Below are 23,469 nucleotides of genomic sequence, written 5' to 3' on the forward strand. Positions count from 1 at the left end.
GCTCTGTGCACAGGCAGCCTGGCAGCACTGCTGAGCTCACTGGCGGGCGACAAAGGCCACACAGAACTTTGGTCTCATGGGCTGGCAAGTCAGCTCCAAGCATAAGCAAATGTATCAAAATAGAAGCCTTGTTTCAAAAGAAAAAAATATTCTTTTTTTTTTTTTTTAAAGATTTTATTTATTTATTTGACAGACAGAGATCACAAGTAGGCAGAGAGGCAGGCAGAGAGAGAGGGGGAAGCAGGCTCACTGCCGAGCAGAGAGCCCGATGCGGGGCTCGATCCCAGGACCCTAAGATCATGACCTGAGCTGAAGGCAGAGGCTTAACCCACTGAGCCACCCAGGCGCCCCAGAAAAAATGTATTCTTCAAATGGATCTCACACACACTGCTTTAAGCCAGCACCACAGGACCACCCAGCTAATCTTCTACTTACCAGAAAAAGTCAAAATGGTACATACAATCCACAATTCCATTTGAAAGATATTTCCAAATGAGCTGAGTACTAATAAAATCAGAAAGCATATCACATAAAAGCAAAAGGAAGAGCAAGACATACATCTAAGTTTGTCCACGGCAGCTGCCGGACGTCTACACATGTCGTCCACACGAGTCGCCCCCGACACGCAGTGCCCGGGAGCTTGCACACTATCTCCACCAGAAAGGGCACAAAGCAAGAGAAAAGCGAACTTCAAAGTCCCACTCAGACATGCTCCAGGGCCTTCTCTAAGTTACGGGGCACCATCAACATGGTTCACGACTGTCAGAATGTTTGCAACAGAAAGGTGCAAAAGTTCACACAGGGCCATCCTTTCCTCTTTTTCTCATTTTTTTTTTAAATTTCTAAAGAAAGAGTTAACGAGAGGTCCGAAAGTTTTCAACTCTATATAACAAGGTCTCAGAAACCACACATTTTCTATTGAGGGAGCTCTGAGAAGCAGAAACACTTTGCCGCAAGTCACTCTCCTCAACGAAATTTTTTAAAAAAGCAAAACAAAGCCAAATACACAACATCCTTTCCAAAATTATTTCTTCTAATTCTACAGTTTGTTGTTTCTTTTCCCTTGTACCTTTACTTGTTCCAAGAGGTCCCGTCCTTTCGGGGATAAGGGCGTTCTCTCTGGTCTCGCCATTTCCCCTAAGGCTATCTGTTGTGGCAACCTCTTTAGGAGTCCTGCTCTCTCCAGGGCCTCCAGCTGCAAACCTCCCAGGAGGATGGGAGGCTGGGAGTGGTTGCCATGCAGGTAGCGCTGTCAAGGCACCTTCGAGAAAAGACTGTGTTCCCTCCCCCAGGAAACACACACCCAGAGGTTTGCAGGATGCCTCCAAACCTGGGATCAGGGGAACTTGCCACCACGCCCTCTGTGCCTGACCCTCAGTAGAGTCAAAGTTTTTTTGGCTCACACCACCCTCCCTCCCAGCCGCATTTATTTAGTGAGGGCTGGCCTAACACCAGCAAGTACCACCAGCAAGTTCATACGTAAGAACCCCGCACCACAGTTTCTGTGGCACAGGAGATAATACACACTGAATGCACCTGGCCGAAGTTATTTCCCTTTTTCAAAAAGAAACCCAAAGTAGCACTGGTACAGCCTGCCCTGTATCCTGAAGCTTACTGCTGGGAAGACCGTGTGTCCTGCTCATGAGTGGTGAGAAAGCTAAGCAGCATCATGTGGTCCCCTCTCCCCACCGCAGCAAGGCCAAGAATTACCACTCTGGTTTCTAAACGTGGTCCCCAGCTCAACCCAACCACCTAAGGCAAGAGGTTATTAGAAGGTCCCACAAAGGACTGAGTGCTGATAAAGGGGACACAGTAGAGAAGACCAGCACGAGAAGGGAGCTTTATGCCAGAACACCACCAAGCAATGCCGTGCTGTGCTTCTGCACAAGGCACGTGCTCAAAACGCCCTTGGGTCATAACAGTTTGCGAATCCAAGGACATCCAAACCTCAGGAGAAAGCTGCTCCTTGGTTGGTTGAGGCCATAAATTCAACAGTGGTTGAGGAACACAAGAGTGACTCACTGAGACTTTACCATTGGACTGGCTTATTACTATGTCCAGCATATTCCTGAGTCTAGAAAGCTGTTCTAGATTTAGCAGCCTGATGTAGTTCACCAAAGTCTGAGTAATCAACACGTCCTACCTATTCATGCCCTCAAAACACACACAGGGTATCTGCCACAACCACATTACTCTGCCATACTGCAGAGGTCCAGAAGAAGCAACAGCCTATCAATGGCTCATCCACTTATCTAGACGGGGTGGGAACAAGCAACTGAGAGAGGACTCACTCCATGAGACCTGCAGGTCCATCAGAGGACATAGGGAGGCAGCAGTGATGGGTGGCTGTGATAGGATGATGGAAACACTGGTCCAGTAGGAGTCCTGAGAAGACCGATCCCTTAGGGCAGCCACAGATGGACTGACAGTAGCTGTCTGCAGGTTACTACAGAGATGGGCCCTGCATACTTGTTGACTTTAGGACTGGGACTTTAATTTGTGCACTTCCTTACCCGAAATTTACTGATGGATATGTGAAAAATAAATACTTGATTGAACCAAAGACAGAGATTCAAAATTCTAAAGGATGGCAGGGCAATTTTAGTATTTATTTTAGTATTCATTTCAGTAGAATATCTATTTTGCTCCAAGAAAGTCTGGTTGATCCCACTCTTGGAAAAACTCAGAAAACACTGTGTGGACATATTGCCTTGTTGACCCCAAGCTTTAGAGTGGCCCTAGAGACAGAGAAGAAACACTAAGTAAATTTGTCAACATGTGAAACTTCTAAAACTGAAGACAAAGGATGAAATCATCACAGGTCTTGACTCTGCTCGGTCTCCTGCCAGTAAGAAGGGACTGAAATTCATGGTGGTATCACCATAAGGATCAAGTGAGCTTATATGGAGGGCTTCACCAGAGATGGCCCAGCAGCAGCTCTGTGAGGAGTTTCTATTACCATCACCCTCCTTGACATCTGTGACATGAGGGCTCCAACAGTGCAGGCAACACAGCCACACCTGCAAGCAGCTTCTCCCAGCCTGTCTCTATTCTCCTCAGCTGAAAAATGGAGCCTGTGACAGTCACATCCCAGAACCCTTAAAAGACTGACCCTACAAAGCAGGGCTTCTCAACCTCAGCACTGCAGACTTTGAATCAGACAATTCTCTGTCACAGGCTGTCCTGGGCATTGGAGAATACAGAGCACCCCTGACCTCTAACGATTAGATGCCAGTAGCACCCCAAGTCATGACAACCAGAAATGTCTCCACATACCACCAGATGGTTTCTGGGGGGCAAAATCGCCCAGCTCAACCATTGCTGGAAATAAAGGGCTTGGTGCCTATTTCACAGGAATCAATGAATAAAAGCTTTACTAGACAACGGCACCTGGGTGGCTTAGTCCGTGAAGCATCTGCCTTCAGCTCAGGTAATGATCTCAGGGTCCTGGGATTGAGTCCTGCATTGGGCTCCCTGCTCAGTGGTGAGCCTGTTCTCCCTCTCCCTCTGCTGCTCCCGCTGCTTGTGCTCTAATAAATAAATAAAATTTTTAAAAAATAGCTTTACTAAGCAAAGCTTTCCATATCACTTGTGTATCCTTAAAATGGATCACAAAATGGGAGGTGCCATCCTTCCAAACTCACTCAACTGCTGATAAAATGAATTGACCAAGTGTTCTGTGCTATCAGGGGAGTAAAAACAACAGCAAAACCTCAGAGATTCAGCTTTCTTATCTTTCAAAGGAAGGAGTTAAAGTCCTACAGGTCAAGAAACACCCTGAGTCCCAAGGCTGATTGAGAACAGGCCCCAAGGGGCGCCTGGGTGGCTCAGTGGGTTAAAGCTTCTGCCTTCGGCTCAGGTCATGGTCCCAGGGTCCCGGGATCGAGCCTCCCATCAGGCTCTCTGCTTAGTGGGGAGCCTGCTTCCCTCTCTCTCTCTGTCTGCCTCCCTGCCTACTTGTGATCTCTGTCAAATAAATAAATAAAAATCTTTAAAAAAAAAAAAAAAGGAGAACAGGCCCCAAACTTAAGTCCAGGTCTCCTGACTCCCAGGGCAGTGAGGACCACCTTCTCATCTGTACCACCATTTCGACCCTTTGTCCAGACTGGCAGAATGAACCGATATGCCTGGCAGTATATCCTAAGGGACAAACACTGCTGCGTGTCTCACAAGGCCCACCTTCAGGAATGTCTAAAAACAGCACTTCATACAAATAAAAGGAAAACCTGAGAGTGTTTTCAGAAAACACTTACTGTAAAACATTCATACTGATTGCTCAATAGCCCTTGCTAACTAAAGGCCGGCTGCTGCCTCTCCTTGCTCCAGGTAAGGCCCACTATTGGAGGGGGGCGTGCCTCAGGGGAAGACCACCACCCAGGACACAGTGTGGGGTGGGATGAGCGGGGGCTGTGAAGGCTCCATGAATACTGGTTTTATTAACACTATAGCAAGCCTGAGGCAGGGGCCATCTACCAAGGAATAGAACTTTCAGCATAAAAACATTATAAAACACAACTACAACAAAAACAATGTAAAAATTGGCAATCCCTCCTGATTCTTCCCCCAAGAAGTATCTCCAAAATTGTTTTATCCGAGGGTTTTTCTTAGATATATTAGTCCATGGAGTAAATAAAAATAGGATCGAGTTATATGCATTGTTTCACCACTTGCTACACTTAATTCCAGTTAAAATGCATCACAGTTGCCTTTCCAAGAGGTTTGTTGTTTTCTTTTCTTTCTTTTTTTTTTTTTTTTTTTTTTAAGATTTTGTTTATTAGAGAGAGAAAGAGAGCACAACGCAGGGCGGGGAGAGGGAGAAGAAGTAGGCTCCCAGCTGAACAGGGAACCTGAGGATGGGAGGCTCCAACCCAGAACCCTGGGATCATGACCTGAGCTGAAGGCAGACATTTAACCAACTGAGCTACATTTCTTGACCGTGAATACTGACCTGTTCACCTCTTCTTTTCTACGAGGGTATTTCAGCACAGGTGTAAGACAAAGCAAGATTACAAATTAAGGTAAAATTCATGTTCTAAGCTAAAAATAACACAGCTGGTGGGCACTCAAGAAAGAAAAGGGAGGAGAAAATACTATTAAAAAGGACTTTTTTTTTTTTTTTTAATGCCTTTCACAACCAGGTCAAAGGCTGTGTTTTTTTTTTACCCCTGGAAAGGGAAACAATCTTTGGACTAGGGACACCCATCACAACAGAAGGTGAGACACCATTCTGAAGACAGTAGAATCAGTCTGTCCATAGTTATTGCTAAGATTGTAGTCTTCTCCCTCATTTGACCCCCTGGGCACAGGCAAGAGGCTGGAAGAAATTTTTGTGGAGAATCTGAAGAGACAGAAAGAAGCTGACAGGGCACCTTAGGAAATGACCCCGTGAACATCTCTGCAGTAACACCACAGCTGGCAAGCCCCAACTACTGACATTTGAGCAGGTGGGAAAATATCAGCCGATAGCACAGAAAAGCTTTGATGTGAAAGTCAAAATCCCTAACAAACAAAAGGAAGCGTGAAGCAAACCGTGACTTCAGGGAAAGAAAACCTGAAAGCTCAGGAATGTCCTCAGAGAGGTATGGGGAGGCACAAGAGCTATGAACCCACAGCAGGGTGTGAGAAGAGGCGGGGGTAGAGCGAGCCAGAGGACACTCTTAGGGACGTGGACAACAGCTCAAAGTCTCGGCCAGAACAAAGCTGACACCTTCCAGAAAGAAAGTGGACAACCTGGGCACCTGGGTGGCTCAAGTCGGTTAAGTGTCTGCCTTTGGCTCAGGTCATGGTCCTGGGATGGAGCCCCACATCGGGCTTCCTGCTTGGCAGGAAGCCTGCTTCTGCCTCTCCTCCCAGCTCCTACTCTCTCTTGCTATCTCTCTCTCTCTCTCTCTCTCTCTCTCAAATAAACAAAATCTTAAAAAAAAAAAAAGGGGGGGGGGACAACCTATGCAAAATCAGAGCGCCTATCCAGAAGGTCCAATGGAAAGAAATCAAAGCAAGAAATCAAGAAAAATGCCCAGCATTGAAGAACAGGCATTTCCAAATAAAGGGGCCTCAAGAGTAGGCAAGACACTGGATGAAAACAGCCTCCAAGGGCCATCACTCCCCTGGGTGTTTTGAAATTCAGGGAGAAAAAATCCTTTAAGCTTCAGAGAAGAGCTACATATACAAGCTGAAGAATCAGAATGTCTGAAGCCTTCAACAATAACCCTGAAGACAGAAGTCAGAACAAAATGGTGTCGAACTCTGACTCAGACACATGGGTGGAAATAAAGCACTTTCAGACATACATGTTCTCAAAACTTTATATCCCCACATGTCCCCAGGCAACCCCTTAAGGAAGCGCTCCATCACAATGAGAGGGGTAATAAGTCGAGAGAGAGAGACATGGGTTCCAGGAAACCAAGGACCCAATGCAAGGGGGTGGTGGGATCTGCAGGAAGAATCCAGCAGGTTTATTGGGGGATATTTATTCCAGATGAGATTAACGAAATACTGAATTTCACTAGTTAAGAAAGACTCCATTTCTTGGAGTCTTCTCCATCTCTTAATGCATTTTTTTAAAGATTTTTATTTATTTATTTGACAGAGAGAGATCACAAGTAGACAGAGAGGCAGGCAGAGAGAGAGAAGGAAAGCAGGCTCCCTGCTGAGCAGAGAGCCCGACGCGGGACTCGATCCCAGGACCCCAAGATCATGACCTGAGCCGAAGGCAGCAGATTAACCCACTGAGCCACCCAGGCGCCCCTCCATCTCTTAATGAAATACTGATTTCACTAGTTAAAAAATACTCTATCTCTTGAAAGGAGATTTAGACAACTGGTGAATTTGGGCTTGAATTTTAGTGACCAATACACAGAAAACAAAAAACAAGACTATCAAGAACTTCAGGGAAAACAAAAACTGATGCAGGAAAGAAAAAGTTAACCCATCACACCATCTGCCTAGCTGTGAAGGGTACTATGGAGTCACAACATGAACACTAAATTCTGGACTAACCAAACTACAGGTGCACATGCTTTAGGCAGCCACATATTTGTGCGGGGAAGGCACAGCGGTGAGAGCTAGAAATTTCACATCCACCCTCAGGGTCAAGTGAGGAGACAAGACATGCAACAAGGAGGAAAGCAACGAAACAGCAGGAGAGCACATGTGCTGTTTAGAGCAGGAGGCAAAGAGGTGGACGTGTGTGCTCTGCAGGAGAGGAAACAGGACTGGGGAAGGAATGTCAGTGTCTCCTTACAAGCCTTTCCACATGTATTACTCCTTTAAAAACCTAGTTGAAGATATAACCTTGACTTAAAATAAAATTTTTAATTTAAAAATTCAAATGAATGCCAATAAAATGTATTAAGGGAGAGTACACATGGTCAATGTATTGTTACCAAATTAATGGCAACCATCAAGATGACTAACATGACACCCAGACAGGTCTAGGACAACACATCTGGCTGGTCTCTAGCTGTATCTGAGGAACTTTAGAGTATTTGGTAAAACAGCCTACTAGGGATATCATATGTCTGACTTTAAGGGGCACCTGGGTGGCTCAGTGCGTTAAGGCCTCTGCCTTTGGCTCGGGTCATGATCCTGGGGTCCTGGGATTGAGCCCTGGGTCAGGCTCTCTGCTCAGCAGAAAGCCTGCTTCCCCCTCTCTCTCCACCTGCCTCTCTGCCTGCTTGTGATCTGTCAAATAAATAAATAAAAACTTTAAAAAAAAATCCTTTAAAATGTCTGACTTTAAGATACAAAACAAAAAAAACTTACTTTAGCATAAAATAACTTGTGTAATCAATTTTTAAAACGTCACAGAAATGAAAAGAGTTTCATTTTCTTGGTTTTCAAATGTTGAGTGTTGTGGTGCTTTTATAACTTAAGAGAAAAGGCATTTTGACACACTGATGCTCTCTGGATATTTTTCCACTTGGCCAAAAACTTATCAATATGCATGCTGGACCTCTTGCCACTGTAGCTTGACAACTAAGAACTCAGTTGTGTGCCGTTTCTTCCAAGAGTTTGGTTATTTCTTAATAGTTAAGGGGAAAAGGCTTCCTATGATCACTAGCCCTGTGGGGATTGATGTATGCTGAACAGGCCTCATCAAATGTAAGTATCACCTGGTATTTCAAGAAGTGTGTTCTCTGCTCAGACCCTTTTGATAAGTGGAAAAGTTTCAGGTGGGAAGCATTAGTGGAGACCCTAGCTCATCCACTTGGAACTGCTCCTAAGTCATCCAAGTGGACAGTGTAATCACTTAAACCCTGTTCAAGTCACAGCATCCTAGACAGGACTAGAAGGGCATGAAGCCCTTCAGAATAGGACCTGAGCAAAGCCCTCCGCCATCTGAGATGTTAGCAGTGTACCCAATTCTCAACTCCTTGTCCATTTGGGTCACCAACTACAGCTGTCACGCATCCCGTTGGTAGAAGCTAGTCTTCCTGTTTAGAACACCCCATTCCGGCAACACTCTTACTCATCCTCTAAATGCAGTTCAACAACTACCTTCTTTGTAAAAACTTTGTAACAGGTAATTAGTGCCTCCTCCTTCATATCTCCATACTTTGTACATATTCCCACTGCTGCACTCAAAACACTGTAGCCTAATTATTTTACAGGTGAATCCCCCATACTAGACCATACACTGCTTAAGATTAAGGTCTATATCCTCTTTAGGTTTCCATCCCTAGAATCCTTGTGAGTGCTCGGCACACAATTCGCAATGTATGTTCCCAGGAGAAGGGCAGTTATGAGGCCAAAGTCAGACAATCAGATGCCCCAAACAAGAAAACCAAGGGAAGCACACACACAACTTGGCGATTCAAGAAGAGTTCTCCTATCAGGCCGGGGAGATGTCAGCCTGGCCCATGGGGGAGGGCCCTGCGACAGCCACCGGCTGGGGCCGACCGCACCTTAGGGGTGCTCGCTTTACGCAGCTGACGTCAACTCGGTGGGAGGAAATGAGGTGAACCCACGAACAGGGCCCGGCACACACAAGGACTTAATGGAAGTTACCGGGAAGTTTAGTCCTCACTGTAAGGAATTTAAGTGGCTTTCAAATGTTGTCCCTCAAGACTTGAAGGGGCGCTGCTCCGTCTCCTAGCGTCAAAGTCTCAGGACAGGCTGCCTGCCGGCTGGTGTTTCCCACCCAGAGCACCGGGAGCTCCAAGAACAGGGCCTTCTTCACCAAACCCCTTTTCCGACTCCTGAACAGCACGGCTTCCACACTCAACGAGGTTAGCTCGGAGGCGCTTCTGGTTCTAAAGCGTCAAACCCTAACCCAGGCGGCAGGTCTGAGTCCACAGACCGACACCGCTCTTACTCTGTCGTGCGGCACTGCCGGCCGCCGCAGACAAAATCCCAAGTGTGCCGTGCCCTGCCGTAATCCCTGCCAGCCAAGAGGTGACGGTCCCGCGGAGGACACCAAGCCACGGGGAGGACCACTCCCTGGAGGCCTCAGAGCGCTCCCCTGCCCACAAGGAGGGCTCAGCGAAAGCCACACGGAGAGGCTTTTCCTGTGGTCTCACAGAGACCCAAACCCTCTCACTTTCCGAGGCGATGCCCCGAACACCTAACCCCTTCTCCAGCGACGCCCTCTCGGTGCCCCCAGGGACACCCCCCCCCCCACGCCATCGCCCATCAGAGCCTCGGAAACTGTTTACGCTCAGTCAGGGGTCTTCCACAAGCTCTCCCCGATCAAGGCATTTGCATCGCGCCGCTGCGGGCCTGCAGGCCGCCGGGAGGGAGAAAGGACACCCCGGCCGGCGCAGCTCCGTGGCTGTATCGAAGCCACGTCGCCGCAGGGGGCTCAGGGACGCTCCCCGGTCTCACCTCGCTACCTGCCCGCAAGGAGACCGCGAGAGACCGCGCCCGCCCCGCCCTCCCCCCGGGGCACAGGCCCCAGCCCGGGCGCAAGAAGGCCACGTCCCCGGGGACGGACGCCCAACTCGATGGTCCGCGCACAGCCCCGTCGGATCACGTGACCCTCACCGGCCAATGGGGGCAAAACCCCCACACCATCGAGACGACGGCGGCCCGGGGCTAGAGCAGCCCCGTCCGGCTGCTCGCCGTACCCTCTGCAACCCCGCTCCGGCTCTCCCAGCTCGGTGCTGCCGCCATCTTCCTGGAGGAGAGGGCCGGAGGCGAAGGCTCCCGGCCCGTGGTCGCTCCGCACTCTTACCCTGACCTGTCCTACCCCGTCCACTTCTCCTCAGCGGTCACTTAGCTCCTTGTAAAGAAACACCCTTCATCCCACTCTACGTACCCACAAGGCAAAGACTCACATTACCTGTTCCACTCTTATCAGCGTAAAGAAACCAAGCTCATAAGGTAGGAACTGTGGCGAAACAGGGACAAGCCGCCATCTTGGTAAAGGAGAAGAGGCTACGCTTGACCTCCCCCCCACCCCCAGCCTCTATATGGCCAACTGCCGTGGGAGGGGCACGGCGCCTGCGCAGAGGCGGAAAACGCGGACAGGCCTGCGCCTGCGCACTCGAAAGCCGGCAAATGGGGGTGGGGAGGAAGGCCAGGTCGCGCCGAGGCGAGGAAAGCGTTGGCAAGGGGGCGGGTCGACGTGATGACGCCATCCGCGCACGGGGTGGAACAGGGCGGAGTGCGAGCGTCCGTCGGGCACTGGGCGGGTCCACGGCGCGATCGGTAGGCGCCCGTTCATCTGCTCGTCGGCGGTGAGTTCTTGCGGTGAGTCCCCGCCGTGGCGGGGGGCGCGAGCTGCAGGCCGACGTAGAAGGGGCGGGTGTCCGCTGGCCGCGGGCGGTCGGCTGGCTGCGGGAGCGCGCGGGCGGGGCGGCTAGTTTGGTGTGGGGGAGGGGCGGCAGGCCCGGGGTCCCCGGCCCTCCTCCTCCTCCGCGGGGTCCGCGGTCCCCCAGGCCCTCACGGCGGGATGTGTCCCGGAAGAACCCGAGCCACCTCCCTCTTCCGTCCTTGGGCGGTTTCGGTGGGGCCGTCTCGGCGCTGGGCCCGGGACGCCCACCCGGCGCTGGCGGTCGTGGTTGGGGAGGGAAAGCCCAGGTTGCGGCCTGTGAGGCGTCTGGTCGTCGCCCCGACCTGGCCCTTCCACCCCACCATCCTCTGGCGGAGAGGAGCCCTCACACGTTATTGATGTCTTGGTGAGCTCCCAAGACTCTTCCTGGCCGCAGATGAAACAGGGGAGAGGAGGAAGCGGCGGCCCCTGCCCGGTGCACCGCTGGGCCCGGAAGGATGGGGGGTGGCGGCCACCATTCTCACGAAGACCTGACGGAAAGCTGACCTGTGGCTGCCTTTGCTCTCAGGAAAGTCCCCGCTTGGTGGCCGGAGGACCCACAAGACTTGGCCGCCTTTTACCTTTTCTGCTCATTTTTGTCAGTACCAGTCCCTTATCTTGTCTGTCCTCCCGCCACACGTAGAGCTGAACTTGCAGTTCAAACTGCTGGGTCTTTGTCACCTTTGGTCTTGCCCCAAATCCTTCTTTCTGTTTGAAACCCAGTAAGCTCCCCACCTTCTTTGTTTTTTCTTGTGTAGTCCCTTCTCTGTTGTTCAGGATTCGGCCCAGTATAGATTTCCTCTGGCTGGATTAGGTGCGCGCTGGATGTCGGCCCTTATTGTTCCTTCTGGTAGCTATCTACTAGATTGTTGCTCTTTAAGGGGCAGGAGATGGGCGAGTCTTGTCACCCTTACCCTGTGTCTAGCACAGTGACTGGCACATAGTAGGTTGTTAGATGTTTCTTGAACAGTCCAAATCATTGTAGTGTAGAGGTCCCCCAAACTGTTTCCTAGTGTTTGTAATTTGAGGTTCATTAATTTCCGTTTTGGTAGCTGCCACTCAAACTTTCTTTGTACCACCCATATCCTAACTCACAATGTGTACTGCTCTGTCAGATCTTGGCACTCAGCTGTGAAGGTGATCCTGATGCTTTTCCCCATTTTCCACTTGGATCTCTCACCTGGCACAGCACTCCAGGGTAAAGAACAAGGGCTTCTCAATCAGATCACATTTGCACCCTGCCTTTGCACTAGCAGGGTGACCTAGAGAAATGGGAAGGAAAGGGGGTGAGACGGTTCTCTGTCATAATTCATAAATGTGATTCAGGTCCCCTTTTATACCCAACTCCTTATACCCAAAGACAGAAACTGTTGAAAAAGAAAAAGGTTTTTTTTATTTTTTTCCCAGAGAGAAGGGGACATCAGAACTCATTCGGCAGCAGAATTGGGTTGAAGCCATTTTATATTCTGTATTTATACTGCTTTGTGTTAATGGTCATGTATGTCACTATAGAAGATACATTTGATTGTGGGGTGTGCTGTCCAAGTAGCCATTGAGGAGGTTGTGTTGTATAGTGTATGTACCTTCTTAAAATCCAAAGAATCTGAATGCTGAATGTCTCAAGAGCCTGCCCTGGATTAGGGATTATGGACATTTGGGGTCTCGTACAGCAGGGTCATTTTGTGTGTGGGGGTAATGTACGTAAATAGGAGATTAACATGTTTGTAATTGGTAGTGAGGGGCAGTCTACTAGTATAAATACCACTAGCAAAATAAATTTATATGTATTGCCAAGAATCTAATTTTATCCATCTGTTTTTCATCTTCTGTTTTGGAAAAGTTGCTTTGTTCTATGAGAATTGCTCTGTGGAAGAAGGAAGCCACGTTCAAGTAAAGACAAATGTTTAAACAATTGCTAGCATCTAGGATGAGCACTACCGGAAAGAACAAAATTTTTATTTGACCACAGTGAGTTTGGGAAATCCAAATGGACTGCAGTCATGGTTTAAATTAATCAACAGTAATTAGCATCTTGTGTTGTAGGATCAAGGCTTTCTCACTGAAAACCAGGTGCTTCAAAAAGTTCCACTTTCCTCTTTCAATTTTCATTTTACATTAGTTAGCTAGTAACTTATATTGTTCCAAAATCGTAGTGGATCCAAATTATATTTCAGGGAAAAAAACTGAGTATAAAATAGCACATTTCAAGAAAAACTTGCTAAATTAAAGAATTCATAGCCTGTTCCAATAATTGTATTTTCCATTATTCTATACATGTGCATCCAGATAGGTCTCCCTGCCTTCCCTCCAGCAGGAAACTGATAGGGAGCAGTGAAAGTTCCCCTTCTCTCCTAAGGAACAGCTTCTGTCCTGCTGAACAGGATAAGGTGAACACAGGTGGGCTCGAGGTACAGCATTCTTATGATGTTCAGATGAAGTTGGTCAGAACCCAAGCAGGGGTCCAGGACTCACTGAGAAGAAGCAAGTCTGTTCAGGAGAGACCTCCATGACAGTCCTGTGTCCTATTGGGCTGGTTTGAAATAAGATACATGTGATAGCTTTTACGGCAAGTTCCCACTTGTACTCTTCCATGTAAACTTGGAAGGTCACATTATCCAGTCCTTTAAGAAAAAACCCACATTAGGATTCCATCTGGGGTTGGCCCATGTTTATATACTAATTCAGGAGAAATAAAAATGATTTGATTTACCTAGGCCCTATTTTTTCTAAATTTGTTCTTAAATGCTTGGTTGCTTTTTGTTTTAATTCTGTTGTAAATGACATTTCACCCCTATTTCCATTCCTTTATGTTCATTACTAGTACAGGAGGGAATTATTTTGTGTCTGGCTTTTATCCAGCCTCCTTATTAAATTATTTTATTCTAGATTTTTTTAAAGATTTATTTATTTGGGTGAGGGGAGGGGCCGAGAGAATCTTGAGCAGACTTGCTGCTGAGCACAGAGCTGGAAGTGAGGTTTGGTCCTCGCCCCCCACCCTGAGATCATGATCTGAGTTGAAATCAAGAGTTGGAGGCTCAACTGACTCAGCCACCCAGGCGACCCTAGAGTTTTTGTTTAACTGAACCATTTGTGTTCAGTGTATTCATTCTTATCAGTGAAAAAGCTTTTGTTTTGTTTTTTTCATTTTGTTGTTTCACTGAATTTCATGGTGAGATTACAATATGAGGATCTTGTTTGGATCTTAATTCAAATGAACAACCAAAAAATGAGACAGAATTAAGCGTTTTTTAAAAATAATTACAGTGGTAATGGGCCTCCCTGCCTAATTAGTGATTATAATTTAAATAGACTTAGTATTCCATTGTTGAGAGAATAACATTTACCATTGGTGTTTGGGAATACCCTGGGTTTTATTTAAGCAGTTTCCTTAGTGTTTTTATTATAGGTGGTTGCTAAATTTTATCATATGTCTCTTCAGCATCTATTCATATAGAATTATCTCCTTTAATTTGTTGTAACGGCTTTATGTAGATAGATACTTTTGGTATATTTCTGGAACCTAATACTAACAAATTATTTCATTGAGAATTTTTGCAGTTTATATTCATGAGTGAGATTGACATACCTCTATCTAGCCAGCTTTCTTAGGTCTCTCTCTTGGTTTGTTGTTATGAGTTGTAATTTCTTCATAAAATGAATTGGAGTGCTTTCCCTTTTTCTGTACTGGCCTAAATGACATGGGTGTTAACTGTTCAGGGTTGGATGGAATGCAGCTCTAATTCTCCCCGCTTTTGGTCCCTTCTTCATTGGTAGATTTTATTCAGCTGTTCAGTGGTATTTGTTCTCGTCAGGTTTTCCAGTTCTTGGTTCCATTTTGGTAATTTACAGTGTCTGGGAAGTCATCCATTTCTTCCAGATTTTCAAATCTGTGGCCATCTTGATACATGGAGTCTCCTGAGTCTATTTTTACCTTCTTTTCTGTATTGGCCCCCACTCCCTGCCCCCCCGCCCCTAAATGGGACTTGTGAAGAAATTTGTTTCAAAGAACTAGCTTTTGGGTCTATTTATTTTTCTACTGAGTTACTTCATTTCTCAATACTGTGAGAACAAATTTATCTTTTGTATTCTTTAATGAATATCTAAAACTGAAATTCTCATCAGAGTCTATGAAGCTTTTATGGTGTCCCACAGATCTGCTTTTGTCTTCTTTCCATTGTTAGCTAGATAGCTTGAGATTTAGCTTTTGTCACCCTCATTTATCCAAAGGATATCCAGAGTGTTTCAAATAATTGGGGTTGTATTTTATCCCCCCAGCCAGTTTTAACAGATCACAAGTTGAAAATATCAGTTGTAAAAATATATTTTGAAATTTGCTTAAATTTTCTTTATAATAGTTACTTGATTTTTTTCACTAATTGCTTTTCTTTATTAACTCAAGATTCTGTGTCTGTTAATTATAGCTTATTGGTTGTATCACACATTCTTCTGCCCTTGCCCATATTCTGTTTACTGAATCTGTAATTTGGAGGGATGCTTGCTATTAAAGTCTTAGATTTGATTTGTATTTTTATCAAGTTCAAGTAGTATATTTCCTAGTCTTTTCTTTATGTATTTATCTACTGTAATGCTTTGTATATGCAAGTTTAGGAATGTTATATCTTCCCTGTAAATAGTTTCTTTTATCACGGTCACATTCTTACCTTAAATTTCACTTGGACTGATACTGTTGTCTGTTCTTTCTTTGTGTTTGGCCAGCCCGGTATCTTTTAGCCTGTCCTTTTGTTTTTAGCTTTTTTGTTACTTTGTTTTAAGCATATCCGTCCACTTAATGATTGATTTTATTATTTTTCCTCTTGTTTCCTTTCCATAATTTTGCTGGTTGATCAAATTGCTATTCCATATCTGTCTCTTAATTTGGAAGTTTGCTTCTTTTTTTATGGTTACCTTTTCTTTTATAGACACGCTTAATTTCTATATTTGAAAAAAAGATGTCTGCTGCTTCTTCTGCCCCTTCACCTCTCCCTTTGGAATGCTCTCACTCTCGTTGCCAACTCAGAGGTTTTGCTGAGGTAGTTTAATACTAATCCTTATATTATTCATAGAATTTTTCTAGGATGTCCCTTCTGTTCAAGAGACCTTAATTCACTCCAGACAGTTGGTTAATGTGTGGACTCTGATCTTTGTTCTTCTAAGGAAAATTTTTTTCTATTATTCTTTTCCTCCCTCTGTCCCTTCTTAACTTAATGAGAACTCTTTCTGTTAACACGGTAGATGGCCTAGATTGTTCCTCCAAGTCTTTTACCCATGATCATCATCTTTGTATTTTTGCCTGTGCATTAAGAATTCTTATATTTGGTCTTCCCAGTCACAGTTTGAGTCTCAGCTGTGGACGTTTGTTCAACTGAGCTACCAATGTCTGAGTTTGAAAATCATAGTTTTTAGGTCCAGCAAGTTTTGTTTCTGTTCTTTCTTTCTTTTTTTTTTTTTTTTGAGATTTTTATATATTTGAGAGGGAGAAAGAGAGCACGAGTGGTAAAGTGGGGCAGAGGGAGAGGGAAAAAATTACTACTCTCCACTGAGCCAGGAGCCTGATGTGGTAGGCTCCATCCCAGGACCTTGAAATTGAAATCATGATGACCTGAGCTGAAGGCAGACACTTCACCAGCTGAGCCACCCAGTCGCCCCCAGTTTTATTTCTTTTAAATAGTGTACTTGCGTCTTCATTCTAGTGATACTATTTTTTGGGGTCAAATTATTGCCTTCCGGGGCACCTGGGTGGCTCAGTCGTTGAGTGTCTGCCTTAGGCTCAGGTCATGATTCTAGGGTCCTGGGATCGGGCCCCATGTCTGGCTCCCTGCTAGGCGGGGGGTGCCTGCTTCTCCTTCCCCACTCCCCTGCTTGTTCCCTCTCTTACTATGTCTCTCCCTCTCTGTCAAATAAATAAATAAAATCTTTAAAAAAAAATTATTGCCTTCCTCCTCCTGCACCTTGCCTATTTAACTCTTTTTGAAGAAGGGAGATGTGGTCACTGGAGTACTTATGCTCAGGACCTCTGTTCTCCAAGCTTTTCCAGGATCCACTGTATTCCTTTCCTTGCCAAAAGGTTCTTCAGAATTCATCTCTTGCTTCTGTTCTTGCCTAACAGTCCTACTTTCCTTTAAGTTTGCCTTAATTCCCCACCTATGCTTGGAGGTTTCCATACCTCCTCAGTCAGTGGTCCTCCCTTTTAGCCCAGGCCTGAACAGACACTCCCTTCTCAGCAGTGGTGGTGGCAACAGTTTGCGAGGCTGCACATGAGTCCACAGCCCTCTTCTGCCTCTCTTCTTGTTCCTGCCAAATAGGTGAGAGTAAGACTTCCAGTGGGCCACTAGAAGGAGAACCAAGACTATAATGCAAATCCTACAGCTGCCAGCCTTCATTAACCAAACCACACATGGGGGTGCAGGAGCCTCGTCTTCAGAGGTGGTTGGGAACAGTTACATTCAGAAAGGAAAAAGGGTATGCAGTTTTCAGGAATGTTAAGGTTTGGGGGATGGGGAGACAAGAACAGGAAAGAAACTTTCTACTAAGTTTCTAAGCTCCAGAGGGAATCAAATCTGACTGCATTCATATCTCTTGACTTTGTTACCAAAGGTTAGCCATTTCCAGACTCCATATTCCCCAAAGTTTAAAGTCTTAAAATTCATTTTAAAATTTCAGATGTCTCTAGAACTGTTACTCTCCTCAAGCACTCCAGTGTGTTCAGTCCTTTTCCCTTTACTTATAAATGTTGTTCTGTGTGCTCCATTGTCAAAAACTAGTTCTCAGGATTTCAAGGAACCTTCAATAGCAAATAGTACTCTACAAGCACCCTTTCCTTGTAGACAGGTTTCAAAGAGAGAAAGAAAAATCATAATTCAAGAGGTCATGAGCATTTGTGTTTTTCTCCTATTGTGTCCCTGGTGCTTCACATATAATCAGTACTAAAGTTAGTTTGGATATTATTGGAAATATGAGATGTTTGTATGTATACATATGTATATATGGCTGATTTAATTGATCTAATTTTTTATATTTAATTTATAATGATATAATCTCATTTTTATAATTTGATGCAGTTGACAAGGTGAGTGAAACATAAGGTGTTTATGCTTTGTGTGTAAGTCTTTACATATCAATTCATGCTACATCAAATGTGTGTATACATATAAACATACACTTTTTTTTTTTAACAGATCAAGGAAACTTCACTGAAGATGTCTAAGGTAAGAGATCTTCTCATTTCTCTACAGTACAAGGAGAAACTGCTTTATGTTTTCAAGCTGTTTATACTCAAGACTTATATGACTCATTTTTAGTATAACTGATATATTTGATTCATTGAGACAGTTCTGATTTGACATTTTAAAAGCTTTGAGCTTTCTTTTTTTCAGATTTCCAGTTTCTTGTTTCTAAATGCATGAGTACCAATCCATTTAACCTACTTTGCTTCATTCCCAGCAGACCAATCAAATAATAATTTAAAATTCAAATAATTTATCATTATGAATTTTGTAGGGTTCTTACACTTGATAAATTGGCATATATCAGCTCTGGCAAATTAGCACAGAGCCCTGAAATAAATTAGTTCTAAAAAGCATGCTGAGAAAAGCAGAACTTGTGGCTAAAATTGCAAGATTATTACTTTCCTTTTCTTTTGGAGTGTTTGGGTGTTCATTACCATCTGATGCATAATCGTCATACTAATTTTTGCTTTTTTAAAGTATATATATCTTAATTTGTGAGAACTAATGATACCTTTTTCACAGGTTTGGTTATATCTTAAAAGTAACTGATAAGGTGTTTTTTTTTGTGTGTTTTTTTTGTAATATCTTATTTTAGCAACAGCCAACTCAGTTTATAAATCCAGAAACTCCTGGCTATGTCGGATTTGCAAATCTTCCCAATCAAGTTCACCGAAAATCAGTGAAAAAGGGTTTTGAGTTCACACTAATGGTGGTCGGTAAGAAATTAGCTTATATCTTCAAGCTTATTAAATAAGTGGATATTTCCTCTTCCCAAACTTTAGGGTTTAATAGTGTGGCCTGTAAAGTCAAAAGAAAGATTCCTTTGTTGCCAGAATCCAGTAACTGGGAATTTGAAAAAAACAATTCTTTAGAAAATTTTGTTGAAGAGTAAAATTCTAATATTTCTGTCATTTTCTTGTTTGTATGTGGTAAAAGTGCTGGTGACCCTCCAAAATGGCCACAGTGACTCTTGCCTCCTGGTGTTTGGGATACTTTCTACCCCCTCCCCCATTATGTAGGGATTACCCATGTAGCCAGTAGGATATGACAGAAATGAAGGTGTGTGATTTTGAGACTGGGTCATAAAAGAGATTGCAGCTCGCACCTTAACTTCTCTTGAATCACTCGCTCTGGGGCATGCCAGTCACTGTGTTAGGAGGACCGGCCTGCAGCTTTATAGAGAAGTCCCCCAAAGCAGGGAGCTGAGACCTGCCAGTAGCTGAGTGTAAGCTGTTCTAGACCTTCCTGAACAAAGTTAGAAACAAGCCCTGTAGGATCAAGCTGATTGACAAATAAGCTGTTGTCAGGATAAAAGCCATCATTCATTAAAGAGGGATGTCAAAATCCAGTTTACGGTGTAACATTTAAAATTGCTAGCATCCAATAAAAAGTTACTGTTTATGCAAAGAAACAAAACAATGTAGCACATAACCAGGAGAGAAATCAGGCAATAGAAACAGATCCAGAAATGACAGAGGTGATAGAATTGGTGAACAAGAACTTTTACTATTTTATTTATTTTTTTAAGATTTTATTTATTAATTTGAGAGAGAGAGAATGAGAGAGAGAGAACATGAGAGGGGGAAGATTAGAGGGAGAAGCTGAAGCAGGGAGCCTGATGTGGGACTCAATCCAGGGACTCCAGGATCATGACCTGAGCTGAAGGCAGTCAATTAACCAACTGAGCCACCCAGGCACCCAAAAACTTTTACTATTTTAAATATGCTTCTGGTACCTAAAGGAGAATATAAATGAAATAAAGATAACCAAAAAGCACTTAACAAAAGAACTAGAGATTTTTAAAAAATAACAATATTTGAGATGGAAATTTTTCTGATGTACATAACAGTGAATTGAATATATCCAGACACCAGGTAGAATATATATAAAGAAAACAACACTAGGGCACACAATAAACAGTTGGTGAAAAGCAGTTATAAACAGAAAAATCTTCCAAGGAACGCGGTGGGTGGTGGGAAACAGGCACATTGCATACAGAGGATGGAAGGGTAAAAGGACCACTGACTTAGCAGGAATAACATAAGCCATAGGAAATGATAGTTTAAAATACTGAAAGAATAAAACCATGAGCCTGGAATTCTGATGGAGATTTTAAAAAAATGAAATACAGGGCTGCCTGGGTGGCTCAGTGGGTTAAGCTTCTGCCTTTAGTTCAGGTCATGATCTCAGGGTCCTGGGATCAAGTCCCACACCGGGCTCTCTGCTAGGCAGGGAGCCTGCTTCCTCCTCCCTCTCTCTCTCTCTCTCTGCTTGCCTCTCTGCTTACTTGTGATCTCTCTCTGTCAAATAAATAAAATCTTCAAAAAAAAAAAAGAAATACAGACATTTTTAGGTAAAAACTGAGAGAATTTATCACTATCAGACCTACACCAGAAGAAAGATGTGTTTTTTTTTTTAAGATTTTATTTATTTATTGGACAGATAGAGATCACAGGTAGGCAGAAAGGCAGGCAGAGAGAGAGAGGAGGAAGCAGGCTCCCCGCAGAGTGGAGAGCCTGATGCAGGCCTTGATCCCAGGACCCTGGGATCATGACCTGAGTTGAAGGCAGAGGCTTTAACCCACTGAGCCACCCAGGCACCCCAAGAAAGATGATTATTAAACGGGATTTTTCAGGGTAACAGAAAAGGTAGAGCACTAGAAATGGCAACTGTGTTGGTAAAGAAACACTTTTTTTTGATTTTTCATTTCTTTCAATGATAATTACCTTTATAGCAAAGTTAATGAGGTATGACGTTGGAGTATGATGAACCAGAGTAGCAAGGGACAGGAGGGTGTGTAGAAGGACTGCTGTAATACATTGACCTCATGGAATATTCTGTAAGAGAGGGATGCTAATAAGTTTAACATTGCTTGTTGTCAACTCTGGAGCAGCCATTAGAAAAGGAAAACAAGGGTTTGACTAAAAGCAAATAGGTTTGATAAACTAGAACACAAGAACCTGTTTAATCCAAAAGAAGGTAGATAAAGAGGAGATGAGACAGATGGGGAGAGGGCAGCTCTCTGGCTGAAGGGGCAGAGCCATGACCGTGACAGGTGAGAGACAGGCAGGATGAGCCTGAACAACCAGAACAGAAAATCTTCATGCGGAACCCAACCATGAGAAACCTCACATGGCTCTATCAATACCAGATAGCAGACTTCAGGTCTACTACCTGGATGTTCCCAGACACCAAAAAGTAGGTATCAGAAAGATTCAGGGGACAGTGGAAAACAATGTCTTAACTGTATGTACACTTAATAACAAAGCTCAGTGAGGTATGGTGCAGAATCAGGAAAAAGATAATTTGTGAGAGTGGGTTTTTAACATTCTGCATAGTAATTTTTGAAACAAAATCAGTAATGTTGTGCTCGCTTCGGCAGCACATATACTAAAATTGGAACGATACAGAGAAGATTAGCATGGCCCCTGCGCAAGGATGACACGCAAATTCGTGAAGCGTTCCATATTTTTGCGTCGGAGCACGGCTCCCCGTGAAGGCGGACGACCACGAGCCCCGCGGGGCGCCTGCTGCGTGCGGAAGAGGAGAGCGCGGTTTCAGGGCCACTTTCCGTCGCCTCTGGTTCTCCCTTCCTGCAAGTACCCGTCTTTCCCCCGTGAACGGGTCGCTCAGGAGGGTCACCTACTTCCCAAAAAAAAAAAAAAAAAAAAAAATCAGTAATGTTTCAGAATATTAAAATAACGCTATCAAACAATGTAACCTAATTGACATTCAGAGCACTGTGCTGAGGGGACTATAAGGTAACACATTCTCTTCAAGGGCACATGGAACTTTCACAAATGCTAGTCTTTATTATTTTTTTGTTTTTTAAGATTTTTTTTATTTATTTGACAGAGAGCACTAGCAAGAGGAGTGGCAGAGGGAGAGGGAGAAGCAGACTCCTCGAAAGCAGGAAGCCAGATGTGGGGCTCAATCCCAGGACTCTGAGATCATGACCTGAGCTGAAGGCAGAAGCTTAACAACTGAGCTCCCCAGGCGCCCCCCAAAGATACTCTATGGCGAGAGTATTTTGGTAGGCCAGCATTACCCCGTAATCAGTAATGAGAAAAGTACAGACTAACTCTTAATGAGCGTAGACACAAACATCTCAGTGAAATTAAGGCAAGTCCAGCAATACATAAAAATGCTCATTAACACAGTCACTTTTGCTACAGTAACAATGTATATGTGCTCCTTAAAAATCACCATGTTAGGGGCGCCTGGGTGGCCCAGTCATTAAGCATCTGCTTTCAGCTCAGGTCATGGTCCCGGGGTCCTGGGATCAAGCTCTGCATCGGGCTCCCTGCTCAGTAGGAAGCCTTCTCCCTCTCCCATTCCTCCTGCTTCTGTTCCCTCTTTTGCTGTGTCTCTGTCAAATAAATTTTTAAAAAACCCAACAACACACCATGTTATATAGTAATGCAGTTGATATCATAGGCTCCTAAAGAAAACAGGGGTACAAGACTCAAAACCCGATTTCGGTGGCATATTTAGAAGAGAGTGAGGAATATAATCAGGATGGTTTTTACATGTTAGTTGGTTAAAATACTATCTGATGTCAAATGTAGTCACTATGGGTTGACTAGTCCCTGAAGTTTGTCAAAGTGGGCATCAGGAAATGGTGGAAGGATGGATGTGTGAAAATGGACGGGGAGCTGTGCCAAGAGGACTGAGTGGCCGTTTCCCACGATACCACTTTACTGAGGTTGTTGGGAGCTCTGGGGGTACATGTTGGGAGTAAACTTTCATGGCTTGATTTTACTGGGTGTGGTTGTCTGTGTTCACCTAGTTTAACAGCAGTGAAATTACACATAAACAGATACAAAGTTTATATTATGTTGAAATTGTTCCCAAACATACCAGTTGTGTTGGAACAAATTCTCAACTTCAGGGCTCATGTTATGGCAAAGCTGACTGTATATCCTAACCAATGGGGCTTATCCCAGGAGTGTGTGGTTTAACATTGGAAAATCAGTCCTCATGGTTCTGAAGGGAAAATGCATGCCGTCACCTAAAACATGCGGTTGTAATGATTTCAGACCCTTTAAAGGTTTTAAAAATTAGTAAGCTAGGGCTCCTGGGTTGCTCAGTTGATGAAGCAGCTGTCTTCAGCTCAGGTCATAATCCCGGAGTCCTGGGATCAAGTCCCGCATCAGGCTCCCAGCTCCAGGGGGAGTCTGCTTCTTTCTCTGACCTCCTGTCTCATGCTCTCTTTCTCACTCTTTCTCTCAAATGAATAAATAAAATCTTGAAGAAAAATATTAGTAAGCAATAAGTAAAAGGAAGTTTTTTCAACTTAAGGGTATATACTAAAAACCTATAGTTAGTGTTAGTCTTTCTCATGAAGAAAGAAAATAAAATATGCTTAATTACAAGTGAAAAGATTTGAGTATGTTAAAAACTCTAAGGAATCCCAAAACTACTAAGTCTAATAAGTCATTTTTATCAAGATTACAGGTTCTGATCAGTACACAAAAATCAACTTGATTT

General features: G+C 44.4%; 2 protein-coding genes and 1 non-coding gene across 6 annotated transcripts in view; 2 read left to right on the top strand and 1 right to left on the bottom strand.

Moving 5' to 3' along the window:
* The window catches only part of HDLBP (high density lipoprotein binding protein), a 72,479-nt gene extending 62,047 nt beyond the window's left edge, over window positions 1-10,432 (bottom strand). Inside the window, exon 1 of the mRNA XM_047721634.1 lies at window positions 10,283-10,432. The gene's annotated coding sequence lies outside the window, so the exon portion shown is untranslated. The remainder of the gene's footprint in view (window positions 1-10,282) is intronic.
* SEPTIN2 (septin 2) overlaps window positions 10,066-23,469 on the top strand; it is a 34,250-nt gene continuing 20,846 nt past the window's right edge. The window contains exons 1-3 of one of the 4 annotated variants that reach the window (XM_047721641.1): window positions 10,066-10,323; window positions 17,929-17,958; window positions 18,575-18,695. In XM_047721641.1, the coding sequence (XP_047577597.1) occupies window positions 17,950-17,958; window positions 18,575-18,695 (130 nt within the window). In that variant the 5' untranslated portion in view covers window positions 10,066-10,323; window positions 17,929-17,949. Of the gene's footprint in view, window positions 10,324-10,566; window positions 10,693-13,039; window positions 13,151-17,928; window positions 17,959-18,574; window positions 18,696-23,469 lie in introns of those variants that run through there. The other 3 variants (XM_047721639.1, XM_047721640.1, XM_047721642.1) reach the window with 3 other exon arrangements.
* On the top strand, window positions 21,346-21,452 carry LOC125096540 (U6 spliceosomal RNA). The gene has a single exon (XR_007126224.1). It is a non-coding gene; the product is annotated as a U6 spliceosomal RNA (small nuclear RNA).

This window comes from Lutra lutra, chromosome 3, assembly GCF_902655055.1.
Source record: "Lutra lutra chromosome 3, mLutLut1.2, whole genome shotgun sequence".
In the NCBI taxonomy this organism is placed as follows: domain Eukaryota; kingdom Metazoa; phylum Chordata; class Mammalia; order Carnivora; family Mustelidae; genus Lutra; species Lutra lutra.